Source organism: Salmo salar, chromosome ssa11 (assembly GCF_905237065.1).
Source record: "Salmo salar chromosome ssa11, Ssal_v3.1, whole genome shotgun sequence".
Classification (NCBI taxonomy): domain Eukaryota; kingdom Metazoa; phylum Chordata; class Actinopteri; order Salmoniformes; family Salmonidae; genus Salmo; species Salmo salar.
Genome location: NC_059452.1, coordinates 1,041,261 through 1,068,170, shown reverse-complemented (window position 1 = coordinate 1,068,170; position 26,910 = coordinate 1,041,261). Strand labels below are relative to the sequence as shown.

General features: G+C 41.4%; 1 protein-coding gene across 1 annotated transcript in view; it reads left to right on the top strand.

Annotated features, from left to right (window-relative positions):
* wdr43 (WD repeat domain 43) overlaps positions 1–26,910 on the top strand; it is a 49,928-nt gene that overhangs the window by 9,572 nt on the left and 13,446 nt on the right. Inside the window, exons 4-14 of the mRNA XM_014126147.2 lie at positions 630–750; positions 1,444–1,562; positions 1,872–1,974; positions 2,393–2,457; positions 7,478–7,637; positions 8,210–8,296; positions 10,092–10,211; positions 14,731–14,868; positions 17,990–18,108; positions 18,423–18,486; positions 23,595–23,708. Coding sequence (XP_013981622.1) covers positions 630–750; positions 1,444–1,562; positions 1,872–1,974; positions 2,393–2,457; positions 7,478–7,637; positions 8,210–8,296; positions 10,092–10,211; positions 14,731–14,868; positions 17,990–18,108; positions 18,423–18,486; positions 23,595–23,708 — 1,210 coding nt within the window. The remainder of the gene's footprint in view (positions 1–629; positions 751–1,443; positions 1,563–1,871; positions 1,975–2,392; positions 2,458–7,477; positions 7,638–8,209; positions 8,297–10,091; positions 10,212–14,730; positions 14,869–17,989; positions 18,109–18,422; positions 18,487–23,594; positions 23,709–26,910) is intronic.

Here is a 26,910-nt window from a genome sequence, read left to right as displayed (position 1 = left end):
TGTAGGTTTTCATTCCAACCCTAATCTAGTGCACATGGTTCTATTAATTAGCTATGGTTGGAGTGAACCTACAGGAGGGTAGCTCTCCAGTAACAGGGTTGGAGAGCCCTGCTGTAGACCCTCATATTCAACTCTGGACCCTGAAGCCAGTTCCACAGCTTTTTTTCATCCCAACTCTTTAATCAGGGACTGATTTTTAGACCTGGGATACCAGGTGGATGCAATTAATTCAGGTAGAACCGAAAATCAGAAGGTTCCGGGCCTCGTAGGGTAAGCGTTAAATACCCCTGATATAGACTTCATAGGCTATATGCATGGTCCAATATGTTAAAAGCCATTGTTATTGGTCTCATTTTTGGAGGTGGAAATTGTATTTTACATGGTGTCAGAAACTCTGTTAAATGTACATATGATCCTCTTCCTGAAAAGCAAAATGGTGATCTTGCATGAAAGGGGTGGTCAACTTGGCCCCAGACAATCGATCTGAGATTGATCTAAGTTTCAGTCATCAGATATTTTTTTCCCCCGCACTGTAAATGTTTAGGATAATGTTTGGAGGTGAGTGAAAGTGTTGGAATTTAGGATTTCAACCTCTATTTTAAAGAAGGCCCATAATTTCTTCTCCACAGTAAGTGGAAGGCTGATCGTGCCTCCGTAACCAGTCTGTGTGTGAGTCCGGATGGCAAGCTGCTGCTCTCTGCGGGACATACCATCAAGATGTGGGACCTCGAGACCAAGGAGGTGTACCGGGTAAAAGGCACTGCTTGGTCAATCTGATGTCTGCATTGGCCGTACATCATTTACGGTCATACGGCCTCTGCAGAAGTCAGGGCGTTCATACTACTACTTCTTGTGAAGGAAGCGTGTTTGTACAGGACCTCTCGTCCACACCTGCTGTCAACCAATCATGTCGATATGGAGCCCTCTGCATTGTTACTAAATTTGAGGCACTCAGCCATGGGGTATGGAGCTTGATTTGACCTCACACCCTCCATACAAAACCTCAGACCACATTTTATGATCAAGCATCAATTTCGCTTTTAGTAAGTGGGTCCTTCCCAGACTACATACGCAGCAGTTACGTGGCTGACATTCACATGCATTTGTCTCGGTATTATGCAGGGTAGCTGACAGGCCTAAGGTCCTTACACTTATGTTTCCATGTAGCTGATGCATTTACACCCTCCTAACAGTCAAATTCAAACTGAGATCCATAAGCATGATTAATTGGGTCGTGTTCAGTTGTCACCAAATGGAAGAAAAAAGTAAGCAGCTCAGGTGTAGTTCCTGGACATTGCCAATAAGAGGACCACCTCTTCGTCAGCCTTTTTCATTGTGTCCCCTAATGAACGTGAGCCAGTTCAGTGATAAACTCAGACTCCCCTGTCTTTGGATCAAGATGTTTTCTCCAAACTCACACCTGTTTTCTCCCTCCTCCATCAGAAGTTCACAGGTCACTCCACGGCTGTGACTACCCTGCGCTTCGCCACCACGCGCCCCCCGGATAGTAACGGCCTCTACTTCATCTCCGGCGCAGCCCACGACAGACTCCTCAGCGTGTGGTGAGTACGGAACGCCACAGCTCTTCTCTCAATAGACCCACAATACACAGGGATTGTTTTATTGTTGCATGTGATATGAAGTGTCATGTCAAAGTTTCTTACAAAATACTCCCTTACAAAAAAATAAACACACCTGTCATCTGTCTTGACAGCCTGATTGAATAAAGAACAAATGTTTTATTTCTAGTGTTCACTTGCTATCAAGAACTCAAGGTTAAATGAACAAAGCAAAGCCAACTGGTTTGTCTTTGGGCTGACTCGTGTGCTGTGTATATGCTACATATGCATGTCCGTCTATCCACCCCTCAGGCAAGTTCGGGAGGACGGCAAGGACAAGAACTCGGTGGTGTCCTTCAACCTGACTGACGAGCCTCACCACATAGACCTCTTCACCTCCAACAGCAAGGAAGAGGTGAGACGACTGCTTCACTGGAGGTTATTTGGAGTAGGGTGCCAGTTTTGCCTAAACAAGTGCCAGCTGAAGTTAGCCAAACATTCCCCAGTGATAAACAGTATCGCGCTTAGGAGCACTGGCTGTGGAAGGCTCTCGTTTTATCTCACTGTCTGAATCTCTCCACTCATCTTAATCCTCCCATCGTCAGCACGGTGTGACCTGGCCAAATGACTAAGATAAGACCTAAGGGGACCAATGACCCTATGAATTGTTAGAGGGGAGGTAGTGGTTTACCAAGCTTGGTCTCTTGTGCCTCCCTTGGTTCAAGACATTCCTGAATAACTGGGTGTGCAGGTTGTCTAAGACAATGGTGTGGGGGCTGATTTGGGACTGGACCTCTAAGAAACATGCCTAATCCAATTTCTCCTTCTCTTAGGCGGTGAGGCTAGCGGTGGTGTGTAGAGACGGCCAGCTTCATCTCTTTGAGCATTTTTTGAACGGGTGAGTCTAAAAACCCTCATCCTCGTGTTCAAAGTTGATTTACTGGCACATATTACCCTGTCACTGGGCAAGGCGCTGTCTGTCTTATGGCACTGAGTCTTATATCTGGCAGGGGAAGAGTGAACAAGTCCATGTTCATCCCAGTCATCTCTATTCAGTGAGGATAAAGGCTGGTTCATGCTATGGGCACAGACTTATGACAATTGGCAACTTTAGTGATGTAGGGTGAAGAGAACAATCTATCACTCTTGAATCCCATCAATTGGCGACATACCATTACTTAAATACACCTTATTTTTTTCATTTAACCTTTATTTAACCTCTCTGGTGTAGGTGGGGCGCAAGCGTCGCACTCGCCAACAGTCAGTGAAATAGCAGGGCGCCAAGTTCAAAACAACAAATCTCATAATTCAAATTTCTCAAACATACAACTATTATACACCGTTTTAAAGATATTCTTCTCGTTAATCCAACCACATTTCCGATTTCAAAAAGGCTTTACTGCGAAAGCATAGCATTAGATTATGTTAGGACAGCACCTAGACAAGAAAAACCACAGCCATTTTCCAAGCAAGGAGAGGCGTCACAAAAACCCGAAATGCAGCTAAAATTAATCACTAACCTTTGATCTTCATCAGATGGCACTCAAAGGACTTCATGTTACACAATACATGTATGTTTTGTTCGATAAATTTCATATTTATATTCGTAAACAGCATTTTACGTTGGCGTGTAATGTTAAGAAATGTTTTGCCTCCAAAACGTCCGGTGAATGAGCACATCAATTTACAGAAGTACTCATCATAAACGTTGATAAAATATACAACTGTCATTCAAAGAATTATAGATACACTTCTCCTTAACCTCTATGGGCTAGGCGGGACGAATTCGTCCCACCTACGTAACAGCCACTTGAAGCCTGTGGCGCGATTTTCAAAACGTTAAAAATCCTATTACTTCAATTTCTCAAACATATGACTATTTTACAGCTATTTAAAGACAAGACTCTCGTTAATCTAACCACACTGTCCGATTTCAAAAAGGCTTTACAACGAAAGCAAAACATTAGATTATGTCAGCAGAGTACCAAGCCAGAAATAATCAGACACCCATTTTTCAAGCTAGCATATGTCACCAAAACCCAGAAGACAGCTAAATGCAGCACTCACCTTTGATGATCTTCATCAGATGACAACCCTAGGACATTATGTTATACAATACATGCATGTTTTGTTCAATCAAGTTCATATTTATATCAAAAACCAGCTTTTTACATTAGCATGTGACGTTCAGAACTAGCATACCCCCCGCAAACTTCCGGGGAATTCGCTAACATTTTACTAAATTACTCACGATAAACGTTCACAAAAAGCATAATTATTTTAAGAATTAAAGATACAGAACTCCTCTATGCACTCGATATGTCCGATTTTAAATAGCTTTTTGGTGAAAGCACATTTTGCAATATTCTAAGTACATAGCCCAGGCATCACGGGCTAGCTATTTAGACACCCGGCAAGTTTAGCACTCACCATAATCATATTTACTATTATAAAAGTTTCATTACCTTTTGTTGTCTTCGTCAGAATGCACTCCCAGGACTGCTACTTCAATAACAAATGTTGGTTTGGTCCAAAATAATCCATCGTTATATCCGAATAGCGGCGTTTTGTTTGTGCGTTCCAGACACTATCCGAAATGGTAAAGAAGGGTCGTGCGCATGGCGCAATTCGTGACAAAAAAATTCTAAATATTCCATTACCGTACTTCGAAGCATGTCAACCGCTGTTTAAAATAAATTTTTACGCCATTTTTCTCGTAGAAAAGCGATAATATTCCGACAGGGAATCTCCTTTTCGGCAAACAGAGGAAAAAATCACAAAGGCGGGGGTGGTCGGGTCACGCGCCTAAGCCCAGAGTCCCTTGATCGGCCACTTGAGAAAGGCGATAATGTGTTTCAGCCTGGGGCTGGGATGACGACATTCTGTTTTTTCCCGGGCTCTGAGCGCCTATGGACGACGTAGGAAGTGTCACGTTAGAGCAGAGATTCTTAGTAAAAGATAGAGATGGAAAAGAAGTTAGAGAAATGGTCAGTAAAGGAAAGGAAAGGATTCCTGTAAAGGAATCTCTCAGGTTTTGACCTGCCATTTGAGTTCTGTTATACTCACAGACACCATTCAAACAGTTTTAGAAACTTTAGGGTATTTTCTATCCATATGTAATAAGTATATGCATATTCTAGTTACTGGGTAGGAGTGGTAACCAGATTAAATCGGGTATGTTTTTTATCCAGGCGTGTCAATACTGCCCCCTAGCCCTAACAGGTTAACCTCTCTCAGGCAGGTGGGAAGCAATCGTCCCACCCACGGTTCACACTATTCAACAGCCAGTGAAAAATCTGAGCGCCAAATTCAAAACCACAAAATGTCATAATTCAAAGTTCTCAAACAGGACTATTTTACACCATTTTATAGATACACTTCTCCTGAATCAAACCATGTTGTCCGATTTCAAAAAGGCTTTTCAGCGAAAGCAAAACATTAGATTATGTTAGGAGAGTACATAGACACAAATAACCACACAGCCATTTTCCTAGCAACTGGATGCATCATAAATACCCAAAACACAGCTAAATGAAGCACTAACCTTTGACGATCTTAATCAGATGACACTCCTAGGACATCATGTTACACAATACATGCATTTTTTTGTTCGATCAAGTTGACATTTATATCCAAAAACAGCCTTTTTACATTGGCGCGTGATGTTCAGAAAATATTTTGCCTCCAATACTGCCGGTGAATCAGCACTACAATTTACAAAAATACTCTTCATAAATGTTGATAAAATATTAAATTAATTCAAAGAATTATAGATGAAGATCTCCTATATGCTAACGCTGTGAAAGATTTCAAATTAACTTTACTGGGAAAGCATACTTTGCAATAATCTGAGTACTGCGTGCAGGAAAATACACTAGGCAATACATATACCTGTCATTTTGGAGTCTCTAAAATATTTAAAAGCATTATAAATATTCACTTACCTTTGATCTCCATCAGAAGGCACTTCCAGGGATCCCAGGTCCACAATAAATGTTCTTTTGTTCGATAAAGTTTATAATTTATGTCCAAATAGCTGCCTGTTTTTCGCGTTCAGTTCAGCTACTCCAAATGTAGGAAGCGTGCAAAAAATGTCACGAAGAAAAGTACAAAAGAAAGTTACTATTTACGTTCATTCAAACATGTCAAATGTTGTAAAGCATCAATCTTTAGGGCCTTTAGAACGTGAAAATTCAGTAATATTCCAACCGGACGATGCCAGTGTCTTGAAAAACGTTTTGGAACAGAGCTACCTCGCGTGAACGCGAGCCAATGAACTGATATCCTTCCATGGGTCACCAACTTCCCAGCCTTCTTGTTCGGTCTCTGTTCATCATAGACGCCTCAAACAACTTTCTAAAGACTGTTGACATCTAGTGGAAGCCCTAGGAAGTGCAAAATGAACACTAACTCACTGTTTGATTGGCAATGACTTGAAAGGACTACAAGCACCAGAATTCTCACTTCCTGGTTAGATTTTTCTCAGGTTTTTGCCTGCCATATGAGTTCTGTTATACTCACAGACATCATTCAAACAGTTTTAGAAACTTTGTTTTCTATCCAGATCTACTAATAATATGCATATTCTAGTTCCTGGGCCCGAGTAGTAGGCCGTTTTAATTTGGGTACGTTTTTCGTCCGGCCGTGAAAATACTGCCCCCTACCCTAGAAGTTAATGCAACCGTTGTCAGATTTCTAGAAAGCTTTACAGTGAAAGCACACTTTGCAATCTGAGTACAGCGCTCAGACAACAAGCCATACAGATACCTGCCATGTTGGAGTCAACAAAATTCAGAAATGGCATTATAAATATTCACTTAACTTTGATCTTCATCGGAATGCACTCCGAGAAATCCCAGTTCCACAATAAATGTTCGTTTTGTTTCGATAAAGTCCATATTTATGTCCAAATACCTCCTTTTTGTTTGTTTAGTCCAGCATTCCAAATTCACTAAGCGTGCAAGTTTAGTCCAGATGAAAAGTCAAAATAGTTATATTACAGGTCATAGAAACATGTCAAACGATGTATAGAATCAATCTTTAGATGTGTATCATAAATATTCAATAATATTCGACCCGGACAATTCCATTGTCTTCCTAAATGAAAAGGAACTCGGCTCGCGCTCTCGGTTGCGCACGTGACTGAGCTCATGCCTTATTTTGGGACACCTGATACCATCAGCTGTTATTCTCTCCCCATTCACAGTAGAAGCATGAAACAAGGTTCTAAAGACTTGACATCTAGTGGAAGCCTTAGGAAGTGCAATATGCCTATTTACACTGTTGGATAGGCAATCACTTGAAAAACTACAAACCTCAGGTTTCCACACTCCCTGGTTGGATTTTTCTCAGGTTTTAGCCTGCCATATGAGTTGTGTTACACTCAGACATCATTCAAACAGGTTTAGAAACGTCAGTGTTTTCTATCCAAATCAACTAATCTTAGCATATCTTAGCTTCTGGGCCTGAGTAGCAGGCAGTTTACGGGCACGCTTTTCATCCGGATGTCAAAATACTGCCCCCTACCCCAAAGAAGTTAACTAGGCAAGTCAGTTAAGAACAAATTCTTATTTACGACAGCCAAACCGCGCCGACGCTGGGCCAATTGTGTGCCGCCCTATTCACAATCACGGCCGGTTGTGATACAGCCTGGATTCGAACCAGGGCGTCTCTATCACTGAGATGCAGTGCCTTACACCACTGCGCCACTCGGGAGCCCATATTATTCACACAGCGGGTGTTATTCATTGATCAAGCTTAATTTTAACATTTTCAGTGCAGTATTTATAAATTATTAGGTAGTACTGACAACTGATACATTGTTCTAGTTCTGTAATTATAGTATTGGTACACATTACATGGTACACTTCTTTGATACCTATCATGTTCATTAATGAACATAATTGTTTCCTCTGTAGGCCCTGTAAGAAGCCCCTGTCCCCGTTGTGTACAGTGCAGATAACTGGGGTGGAGGACAGCCCCGTTCCCGTTCCCCTGTTGGCCGCGGCCCTCACCACAGACACACACAGCCTGCTGCTGGCCTACGGCAACCACTTGCAGCCTGTCATGGAAAGAGTGGTGAGTGGTGCACAGTTCAATTCAATACATGTGTTGTATACTTCAGTGCGCAATTATTCTAACCTTTCAAAAATGACTTTCACAGTTGAACGTTCTAGCTAGTAAATGGTTCTAGGCTGATGACAAAACTCTAGCAATGTCCCTGACTTGAGCGTCATATTGGCTTTTCAATATACAGCGACCACTTTAGGAATGTTTTTGATTTGTACACTTCGCCACTAATTTTTAGGTTAGAGGCGAAGTGTGAGTAGGTAGACATGATGGAATATTCTGCAAAATGCTTCCTGTTCAGAGGGGTGGGGTTAAATGCAGAAGACACATTTCAGTAGTTCAACTGACTAGGTATCCCCCTGTCTCTTTCTGCCATTACGCACAGACATTGTCTTACTCGGTCAGTAGTATGAAGAAGTATCGCTTCACTCCTTCCTTAGGGCAAGTGTTGTCCTGTGCCTCACCCAGTCAACGGAGGAGTGAAAATGTAACACAGCAGATATAATTATAGAAATGTATAGTGCTTTATTTCAATTATTTTTACCTTAACTGACTGTCCCCTCCCTTCTCCCCTCCTTAAGGAGGTGAACACGGCAGAGAGACATGTTTGCCTGACCCGTGATGTCCACACCACCCTCTCCCTCACCATGGCAACCACAGTCTCCAAGGTAATTCCCAGCGGCAGCCATTTAGTTTTATTTACTGTTATGAGCAACAACCAGTGGTATGGCACATTCCTGTTGTGTTGCTCAATTAACTTAGTGAAAATATCAGAGCATGAGTTTAAACACACCCCTGATCCCTGAAAGCTTGCTATTTTCCAAGAATTTACATATTGATTGGGGAATGGGTCATTGAAGTTGAGTGGGTTGTTACAGTGAGGGGAAGTAAGTATTTGATCCCCTGCTAATTTTGTATGTTTGCCCACTGACAAAGAAATGATCAGTCTATAATTTTAATGGTAGGTTTATTTGAACAGTGAGACAGAATACCAACAAAAAAATCCAGAAAAACGAATGTCAAAAATGTTAAATTGATGTGCGTTTTAATGAGGGAAATAAGTATATGACCCCCTCTCAATCAGAAAGATTTCTGGCTCCCAAGTGTCTTTTATACAGGTAACAAGCTGGGATTAGGAGCACACTCCTAAAGGGAGTGCTCCTAATCTTAGTTTGTTACCTGTATAAAAGACAACTGTCCACAGAATCAATCAATCAGATTCCAAACTCTCCACCACAGCCAAGACCAAAGAGATCTCCAAGGATGTCAGGGACAAGATTGTAGAGCTACAGAAGGCTGGAATGGGCTACAAGACCATCACCAAGCAGCTTGGTGAGAAGGTGACAAAGTTGGTGCGATTATTCGCAAATGGAAGAAACACAAAAGAACTGTCAATCTCCCTCGGCCTGGGGCTCCATGCAAGATCTCACCTCGTGGAGTTGCAATGATCATGAGAACGGTGAGGAATCAGCCCAGAACTACACGGGAGGATCTTGTCGAATGATCTCAAGGCAGCTGGGACCATAGTCACCAAGAAAACAATTGGTAACACACTACGCCGTGAAGGACTGAAATCCTGCAGTGCCTGCAAGGTCCCCCTGCTCAAGAAAGCACATATACATGCCCGTCTGAACATCTGAATGATTCAGAGGACAACTGGGGGAAAGTGTTGTGGTCAGATGAGACCAAAATGGAGCTCTTTGGCATCAACTCAACTCGCCATGTTTGGAGGACGAGGAATGCTGCCTATGACCCCAAGAACACCGTCCCCACCGTCAAACGTGGAGGTGGAAACATTATTCTTTGGGGGTGTTTTTCTGCTAAGGGGACAGGACAACTTCACCGCATCAAAGGGACGATGGACGGGGCCATGTACCGTCAAATCTTGGGTGAGAACCTCCTCCCTCAGCCAGGGCATTGAAAATGGGTATTCCAGCATGACAATGACCCAAAACACACTGCCAAGGCAACAAAGGAGTGGCTCAAGAAGAAGCACATATAGGTCCTGGAGTGGCCTAGCCAGTCTCCAGACCTTAATCCCATAGAAAATCTGTTGCCAAACGTCAGCCTCGAAACCTTAATGACTTGGAGAAGATCTGCCAAGAGGAGTGGGACAAAATCCCTCCTGAGATGTGTGCAAACCTGGTGGCTAACTACAAGAAACGCCTGACCTCTGTGATTACCAACAAGGGTTTTGCCACCAAGTACTAAGTCATGTTTTGCAGAGGGGGTCAAATACTTATTTCCCTCATTAAAATGCAAATCAATTTATAACATTTTTGACATGTGTTTTTCTGTATTTTTGGGGGAGGGGGTTCTTTCACTGTTAAAATAAACGTACCGTTAAAATTAGACTGATCATTTCTTTGTCAGTTGGCAAACGTACAAAATCAGCAGGGATCATACTTTATTCCCTCATTGTAGGTAAAAATGGAAAAACAGTCACATACTCTCTTGTTACAGGTGAAAACCCCAGTAGCTAACCCCAAGGGCAAAGTTCTAGTCCCTGGACTTCCCGGTCACCAAGCGCCGGTCAAAGGATCCCTGGGATCCGAGAAGAGAAAGGGCACAGATGCCAAAGAGGTATATTGTCTTGCATAAACCTCAACCAAGTCCAACTAGGCCTGTCAAGGTTGAACACTGAGTGTTTCTTGCTCGCAAAAATGCGTGGATCCAACTTGCCCCTCAACTCTATTGATAATAATAGCCATAAACCTTAACTTAAGATTAATATTTGAAGTCATCTCTAAAACCCAGAACTTATATCTTATGTAATTGTGTCAATTGCTCGATAAAGTTCTGGGGGCAGGTGTCTTTTGAAGGTACTAGAACGAGAAGCGGAAGCAGGGCGTTAGCTCCATCGTGTCTCTTTGCAAGTCTATGGGCCAAATGTACCCTCAATTTCAGAAATTCGAAAGATGCAAACACCTGCAGAATTGTGATTTTGTACTAATGATCACCGAGGTTAAATCTGCACACGACAGCAGTTCCTCGTTAAAGCATCTGCATACTTCAGTTCGGTTGGCTCCTAACCAAATGAGTGTGCTCGCAGACTCCATTAAGAACTGTGCTTGGAAAAACTAGAAAAATAGCTGTTACGGTACAGTTTGTCCATTTGAGATGCCGTAGCCAGCATACATTTCCTCAAAATAGTCAGAATTTACTCAAGTCTCATTCATTGACATTTTTACCTAGGAGATCATAGGAGTGCAATTTTACATTTAACTAAAATGTTTGCACTATTCAATGTAAAAATGTGCATCGAAATGAGTCTTGTTGAATGACGACTTTATTATGAATCCCTAATGTTTACCAATCACCGACTTAATCTAGTGATTTAACCTACTGACTTCAGCTTGCCTCCAGAACAAATTGTGCCTGAACAGCTAAAAAAAAAAAATCACTGTAGCCCAAAATGGACAATGCCAATGTATTTTTCAGCCTCTGGTTCTGAAATCGCCATCACCCACTAATTGGGATGTCATTTTGAATGTTTGAGCATGTAATGTATCAATATTTATTATTTACAAATTAGTTATGACATAGCCAATGAGTATATAGCGCAACTTTGGATTTCACCCGCATCTCAAAATCAAATGGTTTTGAAGTTTAGTGAACTTCTTTTCCCCTCCTGCCATGGCTATGCAGTGTGCCTTCCGAAGTGAAAGCTGTCCTCGTTATGAAATTATCAACTTAACCCTGTATCTAAAAATGGCCCTATACTCTTTGTTTAAAGCAAAACTACCAAAGCTATTGCTGATGGTGAACCTGAGAAATCTAAATAAAATCTATTGTAAGCCCTGTTCAGCAGGTAGGGTAAGAGTACCTGTTAAGGCCAGCTTACAATTGGCTCATTCATCCCTCCTCTCCCCTGTAACTATTCCCCAGGTTGTTGCTGTAAATGAGAACGTGTTCTCAGTGAACTTGCCTGATAAAATAAAAGGCCACGTACACAATAAGCCCAATTTTGTTTTTGGATTGAAATTAAAAAAAAAAAATCTGCTTTCAACCAAATTATTAGGTAATATCTTTGGTTTAGAATAAATTGATTTATTAACCTGTCTGGGCTTGGTGGGACGTCACCGTCCCACCCTATTCAGCAGCCAGTGCAACAGCGTGGTGCGAAATACAAAACCTCAAATGCAATAATTTCAATTTTTCAAACATAGGACTTTTACACCACTTTAAGGATAAGACTACTTAATCCAACCACACTGTCCGATTTCAAAAAGGCTTTACAGCGAAAGCAAAACATTAGATTATATTAGGAGAGGACATAGCCCAAAATAACCACACAGCCATTTTCCAAGCAAGCATATATGTCACAGAAACCCAAAACACAGCTAAATGAAGCACCAACCTTTGATCTTCATCAGATGACACTCCTAAGACATTATGGTATACAACACATGCATGTTTTGTTCAATCAAGTTCATATTTATATAAAAAAAACAGCTTTTTACATGGGTGTGTGTGATCAGAAAATGTATCCCCACCGAACACTTCCGGTGAATTTACTAAATTACTCACGATAAACGTTCACAAAAAGCATAATTATTTTAAGAATTATAGATACAGAACTCCTCTATGCACTCGATATGTCCGATTTTAAAATAGCTTTTCGGTGAAAGCACATTTTGCAATATTCTCAGTACATAGCCCGGCATCACAGGGCTAGCTATTTAGACACCCAGCAGGTTTAGCACTCATCAAAGTCAGATTTACTTTAAGAAAAATGTTATTACCTTTGCTGTTCTTTGTCAGAATGCACTCCCAGGACTTCTACTTCAATAACAAATGTTGGTTTGGTCCCAAATAATCCATTGTTATATCCAAATAGCGGCGTTTTGTTCGTGCGTTCAAGACACTATCCGAAAGGGTAAATAAGGGTGACGAGCATGGCGCATTTCGTGACAAAAAATGTCTAAATATTCCATTACCGTCAACCGCTGTTTAAAATCAATTTTTATGCCATTTTTCTCGTAAAAAAGCGATAATATTCCGACCGGGAATCTGCGTTTAGGTAAAAAGAGGAAAGAAAATTAAGCGCGGGGTCGACTCGTGCATGCGCCTAAGCCCATTGTCCTCTGATCAGCCACTTGCCAAACGCGATAATGTGTTTCAGCCAGAGGCTGCCTCGATATCATTCAGCTTTTTCCCGGGCTCTGAGAGCCTATGGGAGCCGTAGGAAGTGTCACGTTACAGCAAAGATCCTCAGTCTTCAATAAAAAGAGCCAAGATGAAAAACAACTTGTCAGACAGGCCACTTCCTGTACGGAATCTTCTCAGGTTTTTGCCTGCCATATGAGTTCTGTTATACTCACAGACACCATTCAAACAGTTTTAGAAACTTTAGGGTGTTTTCTATCCAAAGCCAATAATTATATGCATATTCTAGTTACTGGGCAGGAGTAGTAACCAGATTAAATCGGGTACGTTTTTTTATCCGGCCGTGTCAATACTGCCCCCTAGCCCTAACAGGTTAAGGGTGAGCGCTGTCCTGTGCCTTACCCAGTCAATGGAGGAGTGAATACATTGTAGCACAGCAAAAACAATACTATATTGCTCTTCCCTCATATATGTTAGCTGCAGACTGCTGCTGAGTTGCCACCCTCATTTAACCTGTTAGGGCTAGGGGCAGTATTGACACGGCTGGATAAAAAAACATACCCGATTTAATCTGGTTACTACTCCTGCCCAGTAACTAGAATATGCATATACTTATTACATATGGATAGAAAACACCCTAAATTTTCTAAAACTGTTTGAATGGTGTCTGTGAGTATAACAGAACTCATTTGGCAGGCAAAACCCTGAGACATTTTCTGACAGGAAGTGGATACCTGATGTGTTGTATTGCCTTTAAACCTATGCCATTGAAAAACACAGGGGCTGAGGAATATTTTGGCACTTCCTATTGCTTCCACTAGATGTCACCAGCCTTTACAAAGTGTTTTGAGTCTTCTGGAGGGAGATCTGACCGAACAAGAGCCATGGAACGATGATGTCCCATTAGACACCTGGCGCGCGAGTTCATGTTGGGTACCCTCGTTCCAATACGTTATAAAAGAGAATGCATTCGTCCACCTTGAATATTATTCATGTTCTGGTTAAAAAAGGCCCTAATGATTTATGCTATACAACGTTTGACATGTTTGAACGAACGTAAATATATTTTTTCCCCTCGTTCATAACGAGAAGTCCGGCTGGCTTAGATCATGTGCTAACAAGACGGAGATTTTTGGACATAAATGATGAGCTTTTTTGAACAAAACTACATTCGTTATGGACCTGTGATACCTGGAAGTGACATCTGATGAAGAGAATCAAAGGTAATGGATTATTTACATAGTATTTTCTATTTTAGATCTCCCCAACATGACGGTCTAGTCTGTATCGCAACGCGTATTTTTCTGGGCGCAGTGCCCAGATTATTGCAAAGTGTGATTTCCCAGTAAGGTTATTTTTAAATCTGGCAAGTTGATTGCGTTCAAGAGATGTAAATCTATAATTCTTTAAATGACAATATAATATTTTACCAATGTTTTCTAATTTTAATTATTTAATTTGTGACGCTGACTTGACTGCCGGTTATTGGAGGGAAACGATTTCCTCAACATCAATGCCATAGTAAAACGCTGTTTTTGGATATAAATATGAACTTGATAGAACTAAAAATGCATGCATTGTCTAACATAATGTCCTAGGAGTGTCATCTGATGGAGCTTGTAAAAGGTTAGTGCATCATTTTAGCTGGTTTTATGGTTTTGGTGACCCTGTCTTTGAATTGACAAAACATTACACACAACTCTTGTAAATGTACTGTCCTAACATACTCTAAATTTATGCTTTCGCCGTAAAACCTTTTTGAAATCGTAAAACGTGGTTAGATTAAGGAGATGTTTATCTTTCAAAGGGTGTAAAATAGTTGTATGTTTGAAAAATGTGAATTTTGACATTTATTTGGATTCAAATTTGCCGCTCTTGAAATGCACCTGCTGTTGATGGAGTGCACCACGGGTGGGACGCCTAGCGTCCCACCTAGCCCATAGAGGTTAACTAGGTTTACTCTATCACTGCTACTCATCCTTTCCTTCTTCAGATGTCAATAGAGGAGCGACTGGGCAAGATTCAGATGTCACCTGAGAAGGGTGTCAAGGGGGCCCCTTCTCTGCAGATGGACAACTTTGCGGTGCTGCTGGTGCAGGGTCTGGAGAGCAAGGACGCCAACATCCTCAATGTGAGTGTACCCTTTTTTGTGTATACAGTTGAAGTCGGAAGTTTACATACACCTTAGCCAAATGCATTTAAACTCAGTTTTTCACAGTTCCTGACATTTAATCTTAGTCTTAGGTCAGTTAGGATCACTACTTTATTTCTATGATGTGACATGTCAATAGTAGAGAATCTATTTCAGCTTTTATTTATTTCATCACATTCCCAGTGGGTCAGTTTACATACTCAATTAGTATTTGCTAGCATTGCCCTAAAATATATATTCGAAATACCTTAGAAATGCTATTACTTCAATTTCTCAAACATATGACTATTTTACACCATTTTAAAGACAAGACTCTCGTTAATCTAACCACACTGTCCGATTTCAAAAAGGCTTTACAACGAAAGTAAAACGTTAGATTGTCAGCAGAGTACCCAGCCAGAAATAATCAGACACCCATTTTTCAAGCTAGCATATGTCACAAAAACCAAAACCACAGCTAAATGCAGCACTAACCATTGATGATCTTCATCAGATGACACTCCTAGGACATTATGTTATACAATACATGCATGTTTTGTTCAATCAAGTTCATATTTATATCAAAAACCAGCTTTTTACATTAGCATGTGACTAGCATTCCCACCGAACACTTCCGGTGAATTTACTAAATTACTCACGATAAACGTTCACAAAAAACATAATTATTTTAAGAATTATAGATACAGAACTCCTTTATGCTATCGCGGTGTCCGATTTTAAAATAGCTCTTTGGTGAAATCACATTTTGCAATATTCTGAGTAGATAGCCCGGCCATCACAGGCTAGCTATTTTGACACCCACCAAGTTTGGTACTCACCAAACTCAGATTTACTATAATAAAAATTGGATTACCTTTGCTGTTCATCAGAATGCACTCCCAGGACTTCTACTTCAACAACAAATGTTGTTTTGGATCCAAATAATCCAGTTATATTCAAATAGCTCCGTTTTGTTTGTGCGTTCAAGTCACTATCCAAAGGGTGACGCGCCGGCGCATTTCGTGACACAAAATTACAAAATATTCCATTACCGTACTTCGAAGCATGTCAAACGCTGTTTAAAATAAATTTTTATTCTATTTTTCTCGTAAAATAGCGATAATATTCCAACCGGGCGACGTTGTATTCGTTCAAACACTGAAAGAAAAAAATGGAGTCGTCTCGTGCATGCACACTCCAGTGTCATTGTTCTCAGCAGGACCACTCAAACTCCTGCTGTTTTTCGCCCAGAGACTGAAGAGCTCTCATTCCACTTTCTGGCGCCTTCTGAGAGCCAATGAAAGCCTTAAATGTCACGGTAAAGCAGAGATGCTGTATTTTTTATAGAGATGCAACAGAAGGACAACAAATTGTCAGACAGGGCACTTGTATGGAATCTTCTCAGGTTTTGGCCTGCCATATGAGTTCTGTTATATTCAGACACCATTCAAACAGTTTTAGAAACTTTAGGGTGTTTTCTGTCCAAATCTACTAATTATAGGCATATTCTAGTTTCTGGGCAGGAGTAGTAACCAGATTAAATCGGGTACGGTTTTTATCCGGCCGTGAAAATACTACCCCCTATTCCAAACAGGTTAAGAAGGAAAGAAATTCCACAAAACAACTGTTAACAAGGCACACCTGTTTATTGAAATGCATTCCAGGTGACTCCCTCATGAAGCTGGTTGAGAGAATGCCAAGTGTGCAAAGCTGTCATCAAGGCAAAGGGTGTCTACTTTGAAGAATCTCAAATATAAAATGTGTTTTTATCTAACAATCTATTTTTGGTTACTACATTATTCCGTATGTGTGTTTTCCTAGTTTTGGTGTCTTAACGATTATTCTACAATGTAGAAAATAGTGAAATGTAATAACCCTTGAATGAGTGTTTTGAACTTTTGGCCTTCACTCTACATGTTGGTCATTTTGCTCAATCAATCAAATTTATAAAGGCATTCTTATATCAGCTTAGATCTCAAAGTGCTGTACAGAAACCCAGCCTAAAACCTCAAATAGCAAGCAATGCAGGTGTAGAAGCACAGTGGCTAGGAACAACTCCCTAGAAAGGCCAGAACCTAGGAAGAATCCTAGAGGAACCAGGCTATGAGGGGTGGCCAGTCCTCTTCTGGTTGTGCCGGGTGGAGATTATAACAGAACATGGCCAAGATGTTCAAATGTTCATAGATGACCAGCAGGGTCTAATAATAATAATAATAATAATAATCATAATCATCATCACAGTGGTTGTAGAGGGTGCAACAGGTCAGCACCTCAAGAGTAAATGTCAGTTAGCTTTTCATAGCCGATCATTGAGAGTATCTCTACCGCTCCTGTTGTCTCTAGAGAGTTGAAAACAGCAGGTCTGGGACAGGTAGCATGTCCGGTGAACAGGTCAGGGTTCAATAGCCGCAGGCAGAACAGTTGAAACTGGAGAAGCAGCACGGCCAGGTGGACTGGGGACAGCAAGGAGTCATCAGGCCAGGTTGTCCTGAGGCATGGTCCTAGGGCTCAGGTCCTCAGAAAAAGATTTAGAGAGCATACTTAAATTCACACCGGATAAGACAGGAGAAATACTCAAGATATAACAGACTGACCCTAGCTCCCCGACACAAACTACTGAAAGCTGAGACAGGAGGGGTTGGGTATTAGACACCCTCTAGGACTCCCACAAGGCTGTTATGAAGGTCCCCCGGTACCAGTCAAATGCTAATGGGAGTATACAGTATATGGAGACTGATTTAGGGACCAAAATAAGTGGTTAAATACATGTCAAACTCCAATGTGTCCTGATCTTATCTCTCAGATATTGGCTAGACTTTTTTTGGGGGTGTGAGGTGCTATCTGTCCCATGTAGTGAATCTGTTATTCAATGCTTTTGGCAGTAAGGCCAAATATTTATTTACATCAAATGTGTCTTTGTTTTAAAATTCATTATCAAGTAACGTGATCCTTTGTTTGACCTTAAAACAATTCATTAAATCTTAGGTTATTGGACTCTACGATCCAAGACAGCTCTGCCTCCTTATTGTAATTGACATCCATTTAGAATTGACATTCTTAATAGCACTTCTAACTATTGCTCTCTGTCCCTTCTGACATTGGTCTCTCCTCCGCCCCACAGAAAGTGTTTCAGAACCGGAAGGACTTCTTCATAAAGACAACGATTGCACGGTTACCCCTACCTGCCGTCTTGCCATTGGTGGAGGAGATCACCAAGAGAATGCAAGGGCATCCATACACGTAAGTGACCACCTTCGAATCTCTTATCAGATATGGTCAGAACTCAATATCAGCGTTCACATGATGAATTTTAATATTTCTCTACATTGATGCTAAAAGTAAGAGTATCAATTTTGTGGTGCAAAATGTATATTTTGAGTCAGGAATTCATCTAATTCCAATTTTGTTCAATATCTTTAACTTGACGTCAATATTACCTTTTGGGCCATTTTAGTCAAATCATTTGGACGTCATTTCTATATCCCCTGATCTTGTTGCCTAAAGTGTACCTAACTGCACCCTTAAATCCTCTCCTCTTCCCTTTTGTATGACAGGGCAGTGCTGATGGTGCGATGGCTCAAGGCTGTTCTCATGCAGCACACCTCCTACTTAGCCTCTGTGAGTTTATCTATGGGTGTCTTTGTGTAGCGCCTTCAAGCTTCGGGTCTAAAGCATGGCTTGACCAGCAGAATGAATAGCAGCAATACTGTTACACTCTGCAGGTAGAAAATAAGGGAAAGCCGCACACTCTAAGAGCTCAGATGCAAAAATGTAATAATCAACGTTTCGACAGCAAAGCTGTCTTCATCAGGGTATCATCACAAACACTGGGAGATGAGTCATTTATATAGTGTCAAGAGACACACAGGTGTTTGTAATCATGGCCAAGTGTGGCCTAATATCATTGGTTAACTCAAATATATATATAAAAATAAAGCATACAAAAAGAAACAAATGGATAGCATACGATCGTAGTCTAAAATGTATCTAACAAACAATTACAATGGCAAAATCACAATAATGGCTTCAGATCAAAGTCTATGTTGAGACCGAAGGGAGCAAGGGTCTTTAAATTAAAGATCCAGGCAGCCTCTCGTTTTAACAATAAATTATCAAGGTCACCCCCTCTCCTCGGGAGGGTGACATGTTCGATGCCAATATAACGCAGAGACGAAATCGAATGGTTTGCTTCCCAAAAGTGGGCCGCAACTGGGTAAGTCAAGTTTTTGCACCTAATGGTGCTACGATGCTCTGAGATACGTACTTTTAATTCACGCTTAGTTTTACCCACATAATTTTTACCACAAGGACAAGTTATAAGATAAATAACTGCCTTTGTGGAACACGTAATAACACCTTTAATTGGGATAGATTTCCCTGTTTGGGGGTGTTTGAAGGATCTACATTTATAAGTGCCATTGCATTGAGCACAGCCATTACACTTGTAATTTCCATCCAGTATGGGCGCAACTAGACGTTGTTCAGGAATATCTTGGGGTGGTAAATCAGTGTACCAATTGGTCTCTGAGATTTCTGCCCCGCGAGAATACGACCAGGGGAAGGTCAGAAAACACATTACCGAGACTATCATCCTATTTTAGAATGTGCCAATGTTTGTGAACGATTCCTTTAATTTGTTCAGAGCACTTTGAATAGCAGGTAGTGAGAACGCAAGAATGCCTCTTTCTGCGAGACTGACCTTGAAAAAGGTCATGTCTCGTTTTGTTTTGAATTTTCTCAATGGCAATATTAATCTGATCATTGTTGTACCCCCTCTCCTTGAACTTATCCTGCGTCTCAGCCATATTTCTGTCGAAATCTGATTGTTTTATACAAATTGTTTTATACAAATTCTTTTGATTCGACAGAATTGGCTGTAGGGCAAACTATTTTTCAAGGGAAGTGGGTGACAACTATCAGCCCTCAACAAACTGTTACGATCAGTAGGTTTCCTGTAAAGATCAGTGTATAGAACATTATCTTCACACAAGATCAGAAGATCAAGAAAACTGATTTGACGTGTATCAGATTGCATAGTAAATCTCAAATGTTCAGAACAGGAGTTAAGAAAAGCATGGAATGCCTGGAGCTTTTCTGCATCACCCCTCCATAGAACAAAAATATCGTCAATATACCGTTTCCAAATAATGATGTAAGGCAAGAAAACATTTGAGGGTTGAAAATGGATTGTTTCTCCATGTAACCCACATACAAATTAGCATAGTTAGGAGCCATGGGGGATCCCATAGCAGTACCCTTCGTCTGAATAAAGAAATCATTTAGAAACATGAAATAGTTGTGTGAGTACTATTTCAGCCAATGTTATAATGCAGGCACTGGAAGGTAGTTCATTAGGGTCACGTTGCAGAAGAAAATGTTCCATGGCTTCAATACCGCCCTCGTGTGGAATATTTGTGTATAACGATTCAACATCAAAAGTAACTAACAAGGTGTTCTCAGGGAGAGGATCAAGAGATTCAATGATAGAGATCATACTGCTGGTGTCCTTTACAAAGGAGGGGAGCTGTTCTGCGAGTGGTCTAATAAAAAAAGTCAACAAAAGTAGATAGAGGGGCCGTTACTGCATCAATGCCCGCTACAATAGGGTGCCCTGGAGGGTTTGTAACATTCTTGTGTAATTTCGGCAAAGTATAGAAAGTGGCAATTTGAATTTGAACATGTCTACCTTAACTTCAAAACCGTTACTGTCTTGTAGGCACAAAAGATAACCCTTTATTAAGCAAAGAGACATGGGCAGGGCTCAATATCTTGCTTGATAAATTAAAGACTCAGTCCCGTGGGTTCTAGGACCGTGTGAACGGTCTCCTCTGCTAGTCGTTTCTTCTTACCCCGTCAGGTGCGGCATCTCGTCGATGCGCGTGCCTGCGGCCAACGAGAGACTGGGCCAACGGAAGGGCGCAGTTGGCCGCAGGCACGCGCATCAAGTTTTTTAGAAACATCCGTTGAAGGGAATACTTTAGCTCCCCTAATCCTGACATTTCTATTGAACCAGTAGCTTACTCAAGAATAAACAGGAGTTCAAATCTTTCCATAATTTATCTAAGGATGAAAAACAAGCTTTGCTTGATTTACAATCCGATACGTCAGTCCTTATTCGTCCTGCTGATAAGGGTGTGTCGGTTGTACTCATGGATAGGACAGCTTATGTAAATGAGTGTCATAGACAACTGCTTGACAACACCTTTTACAAGAAACTCAGAAGTGACCCTACTTCCCAATTTCAGAATACTATCTTTACTGTCCTAGATGGTTATTTAAATTCTGGTCAGAAAGTCATATTCTTTTTTGGTTTTCTGGCCATTCAACACCCTAAAATTGCCACTTTCTATACTTTGCCGAAATTACACAAGAATGTTACAAACCCTCCAGGGCACCCTATTGTAGCGGGCATTGATGCAGTAACGGCCCCTCTATCTACTTTTGTTGACTTTTTTTATTAGACCACTCGCAGAACAGCTCCCCTCCTTTGTAAAGGACACCAGCAGTATGATCTCTATCATTGAATCTCTTGAGCCTCTCCCTGAGAACACCTTGTTAGTTACTTTTGATGTTGAATCGTTATACACAAATATTCCACACGAGGGCGGTATTGAAGCCATGGAACATTTTCTTCTGCAACGTGACCCTAATGAACTACCTTCCAGTGCCTGCATTATAACATTGGCTGAAATAGTACTCACACAACTATTTCATGTTTCTAAATGATTTCTTTATTCAGACGAAGGGTACTGCTATGGGATCCCCCATGGCTCCTAACTATGCTAATTTGTATGTGGGTTACATGGAGAAACAAACCATTTTCAACCCTCTCAAATGTTTTCTTGCCTAACATCATTATTTGGAAACGGTATATTGACGATATTTTTGTTCTATGGAGGGGTGATGCAGAAAAGCTCCAGGCATTCCATGCTTTTCTTAACTCCTGTTCTGAACATTTGAGATTTACTATGCAATCTGATACACGTCAAATCAGTTTTCTGGATCTTCTGATCTTGTGTGAAGATAATGTTCTATACACTGATCTTTACAGGAAACCTACTGATCGTAACAGTTTGTTGAGGGCTGATAGTTGTCACCCACTTCCCTTGAAAAATAGTTTGCCCTACAGCCAATTCTGTCGAATCAAAAGAATTTGTATAAAACAATGTGTATAAAACAATTTGTATAAAACAATCAGATTTCGACAGAAATATGGCTGAGACGCAGGATAAGTTCAAGGAGAGGGGGTACAACAATGATCAGATTAATATTGCCATTGAGAAAATTCAAAACAAAACGAGACATGACCTTTTTCAAGGTCAGTCTCGCAGAAAGAGGCATTCTTGCGTTCTCACTACCTGCTATTCAAAGTGCTCTGAACAAATTAAAGGAATCGTTCACAAACATTGGCACATTCTAAAATAGGATGATAGTCTCGGTAATGTGTTTTCTGACCTTCCCCTGGTCGTATTCTCGCGGGGCAGAAATCTCAGAGACCAATTGGTACACTGATTTACCACCCCAAGATATTCCTGAACAACGTCTAGTTGCGCCCATACTGGATGGAAATTACAAGTGTAATGGCTGTGCTCAATGCAATGGCACTTATAAATGTAGATCCTTCAAACACCCCCAAACAGGGAAATCTATCCCAATTAAAGGTGTTATTACGTGTTCCACAAAGGCAGTTATTTATCTTATAACTTGTCCTTGTGGTAAAAATTGTGGGTAAAACTAAGCGTGAATTAAAAGTACGTATCTCAGAGCATCGTAGCACCATTAGGTGCAAAAACTTGACTTACCCAGTTGCGGCCCACTTTTTGGAAGCAAACCATTCGATTTCGTCTCTGCGTTATATTGGCATCGAACATGTCACCCTCCCGAGGAGAGGGGGTGACCTTGATAATTTATTGTTAAAACGAGAGGCTGCCTGGATCTTTAATTTAAAGACCCTTGCTCCCTTCGGTCTCAACATAGACTTTGATCTGAAGCCATTATTGTGATTTTGCATTTGTAATTGTTTGTTAGATACATTTTAGACTACGATCGTATGCTTTCCATTTGTTTTTCTTTTTGTATGCCTTTTTTTATATATATATTTGAGTTAACCAATGATATTAGGCCACACTTGGCCATGATTACAAACACCTGTGTGTCTCTTGACACTATATAAATGACTCATCTCGCAGTGTTTGTGATACCCTGATGAAGACAGCTTTGCTGTCAACGTTGGTTATTACATTTTTGCATCTGAGCTCTTAGAGTGTGCGGCTTTCCCTTATTTTCTAGTTTTCTACTCCGCTAGCCAGCACCTCGCCTTTATAGGTATGCATCTCTTTTTTCTAGAACACTCTGCAGGTAGCCTAGTGGCTAGAGCGTTGGGCCAGTAACAAAGGTTGCTGGATCGAATACCTGCGCTGACATGGTACAAATCTGTCTTTCTGCCCTTGAACAAGGCAGTTAACCCACTGTTCCCCGGTAGGCCGTCAATGTAAATAAGTATTTGTACATAACTGACTTGCCTAGTTAAAGGTTACATTTTGAAAATAACCAGTAGCCCTCAAATCATAGGGGATTTGAGTTTTGAATTCCTTGCTCTTGAGAAATTAGTTATACTCAGATTGTTATTGACAGAATGACAGGCCAACATTTAATCTTCATTTTAACAAATCCAAGGAATAATGCTTTCATAAATGCTGATTTGTGTGTTCCATCCTCTGTACCAGTTGCCAGACCTGGTGTTTCAGCTGGGAGTGCTGTACCACATGATTGAGAGTAGAGTCAAGATGTTCCACAAGCTGACCAAGCTGCACGGCAAGCTCTATCTGCTCATGACACAGGTACGTCTCAGCAGTTGTAGCAAAATAGTTCATCTTTCACAAATGTATTATTTGATTGCCAGTGCCATTCCCATTACTCTACACACAGATGGGTCCCGAAACTTGGCCCACTTATTCTAGGGCTGTGATTCGTTGACCAGTTCATTCAGGTGTGTTAATGCTGGAATAACTCATAAGTGGAACTGGTTGGGGGCACTCGAGTAGAGGTTTGGTGAAACTGTTTGAGATGGATGAGACACTGAAACCACTACTACCCTATATCAAAAGTGACTGACCCTTTGATGGCCGGGTCATTGATACTACAGGAACAGTGAAGAGAGCCTTTCCCTGTGTTTGATGTGCCCTTTGTCCCTACCAAACCCTGGTTCTCAGAATAAAAAAACAAATGTTTTAAAGTTTATTGGACAGATCTGGTGTGCCAGTAGGATTGGGCAATGTCAACGTTTGTCCTATTGTGATTATGTACCCATAAAACATTTGATATACGATGCTATCACCCCTATTGGGTAGGGGGAGATGTATCAAACAATAAATCAACTCCCCAAAAGTGTCAAATTGAAGGCAATGGGTGGCTCATGATAGATGACAATGTTGAAAGCCTGGGCAGAGACTAAATGCAAGCAATGTAAAATATTTTCTAATATTCCTTTCTAGTGGAGGATAAGAAGTTTGTGCCTGTCTGTGGTGCGCACATGATGGAGCGGTTACTGAAGAATGGGCTTACAGTCGTTATCTAGTTTATAGGCCTTCATCATGGGTTGGATAGAAGCAGTCTAGTCTTCAGAACTGGGTAATAATTGCTACATGACCAAAAGTATGTGGACACGTGCTCGTTTAACTTCTCATTCTAAAATCATGGCTATTAATATGAAGGCCCCCCCTTTGCTGCCATAGCAGCCTCCACTCTTCTGGTAAGGCTTTCCACTATACAGTGCATTCGGAAAGTATTGAGACCCCGTGACTTAATCCACATTTTGTTACATTGCAACCTTAATCTAAAATGTATGAAATACATTTTTTCCCCCCCCTCAATCTACACACACTACCCCATAATGACAGTGGGAAAATGTTTTTTTTTGTGTGTGTTTGAAGATGTATACAAAAAATAAACAACTTACGAGTATTCAGACTCTGGCGCTGACAGATGGTCGCCTTGCTTCAGGTCCTTAAGAAATAATACGAAGTACATAAAAAAACGGTAAGTTTCCTATGTTAGCCCAAGAAATGTCAAGTGTTATTACATACAGCCGGGAAGAGCGATTGGACATGAAAGCGATGACAACTTACCAACATTACGACCAGGAATATGTCTTTCCGAAAGCAAATCCTTTGTTTGGACCTCCACCTTGGACATGGGATCTTATCCCAGCGGCCTACTGCAGGAGAGGCAGACTTGGCGGCCTACTGCAGGAGAGACAGACTTGGCGGCCTACTGCAGGAGAGGCAGAATTTAGGGCAAGAGTTGCCTTCTAGAGAGACATCAGATTGTAACATTCTGTTTCACGGAAACATGGCTCACTCGGGATATGTTGTTGGAGTAGGTACAGCCACCGGGTTTCTTCATGCATCGCACGACAAACATCTCTCTGGTAAGAAGAGCGAGGGTGTATGCCTTATGATTACCGACGCATGGTGTATCCACAACATACAGGAACTCAAGTCCTTTTGTTTACCTGACATAGAATTCCTTACAATCAAATGCCCACAGCATTATCTATCAAGAGAATTCTCTTCAATTAGTCACATCTGTGTATACCCCCCCACCCCCCCCAAAAAGCAGATACCTCTTTGGCCCTGAAAGAACTTCACTGGACTGTATGTAAACTGTATCCTGAGGCAGCATTTATTGTAGCCGGGGATTTTAACAAAGCTAACCGGAGAACGAGACTCTCTAAATTCTATCAGCATATTGAATGCGCGACATGGGCTGCTAGCATTCTGGATCATTGCTACTTGAACTTCAGCGACGCATACAAAGCCCTCCCCCGCCCTAGGGCAAATCTGACCATAACTCCATTTTGTTGCTCACAGTCAAAAGACTAAAACCGGAAACACCTGTGCTCAGGTCTGTCCAACGCTGGTCTGACCAATTGTATTCCACGGTTCAGAATTGCTTTGATCACGTGGACTGGAATGTGTTCTGGATAGCCTGAGACAACGCTGACTCGGTGAGCGGGTTTATTCGCAAGTTCATCGGCGACGTCGTACTCACTGTGACCATTTAACCTTCTCTAACCAGAAACTGTGGATTGATGGCAGCATTCGCACAAAACTGAAAGCATGAACCACCGCTTTTAATCATGGCAAGGTGACTGGAAACATGACCGAATACAAACAGTGTAGCTATTCCAGCCAAGGCAATCAAACAAGCAAAGCGTCAGTTTAGAGAAAGTGGAGCCGCAATTCTGCTCAAACACGAGACTTATGTGGCAGGGTCTACAGTCAACCACGGATTACAAAAAGAAAACCAGTCCCGTCGCGGACGTCATCTTGCTCCCAGACATATTAAACAATTTCTTTGCACACTTTGAGGACAATACAGTGCCACTGACACGGCCCGCTACCAAAGCCTGTGGGCTTTCATCTGTGGCCAACGTGAGAAACATTTAAACGCATTAACCCTCGCAAGGCTGCTGGCCCAGATGGCATCCCTAGCTGCGTCCTCAGGGCATGCACAGACTGGCTGGTGTGTTTACGGACTTACTCAACCAATTCCTATCCCATTCTGTTGTCCCCACATACTTCAAGATGGCCACCTTTGTCCCTGTTCCCAAGAAAGCTAAGGTAACTGAACTAAATGACTATCACCCCATTGCACTCGCTTCTGTCATCATGAAGTGCTTTCAAGGATCATATTACCTCCAACCCTACCTGATACGCTAGACCCACTCCAATTTGCTTATCGCCCCAATAAGTCAACAGATGCAATCGCCATCACACTGCCCTATCCCATCTGGACAGTGTGTGGTGTCAGGAAAATAACCTCTCAACGTCAACAAAACAAAGGATCGTGGATTTCAGGAAACAGCAGAGGGAGCACATCCACATCGATGGGACAGTAGTGAAGTGGGATAAGTTAAGTTCCTCGGCGTATACATCACAGACGAATTGAAATGGTCCACCCACACAGACAGCGTAGTGAAGGCGCAGCAGCGCCTCTTCAACCTCAGGAGGCTGAAGAAACTTGGCTTGTCACCAAAAA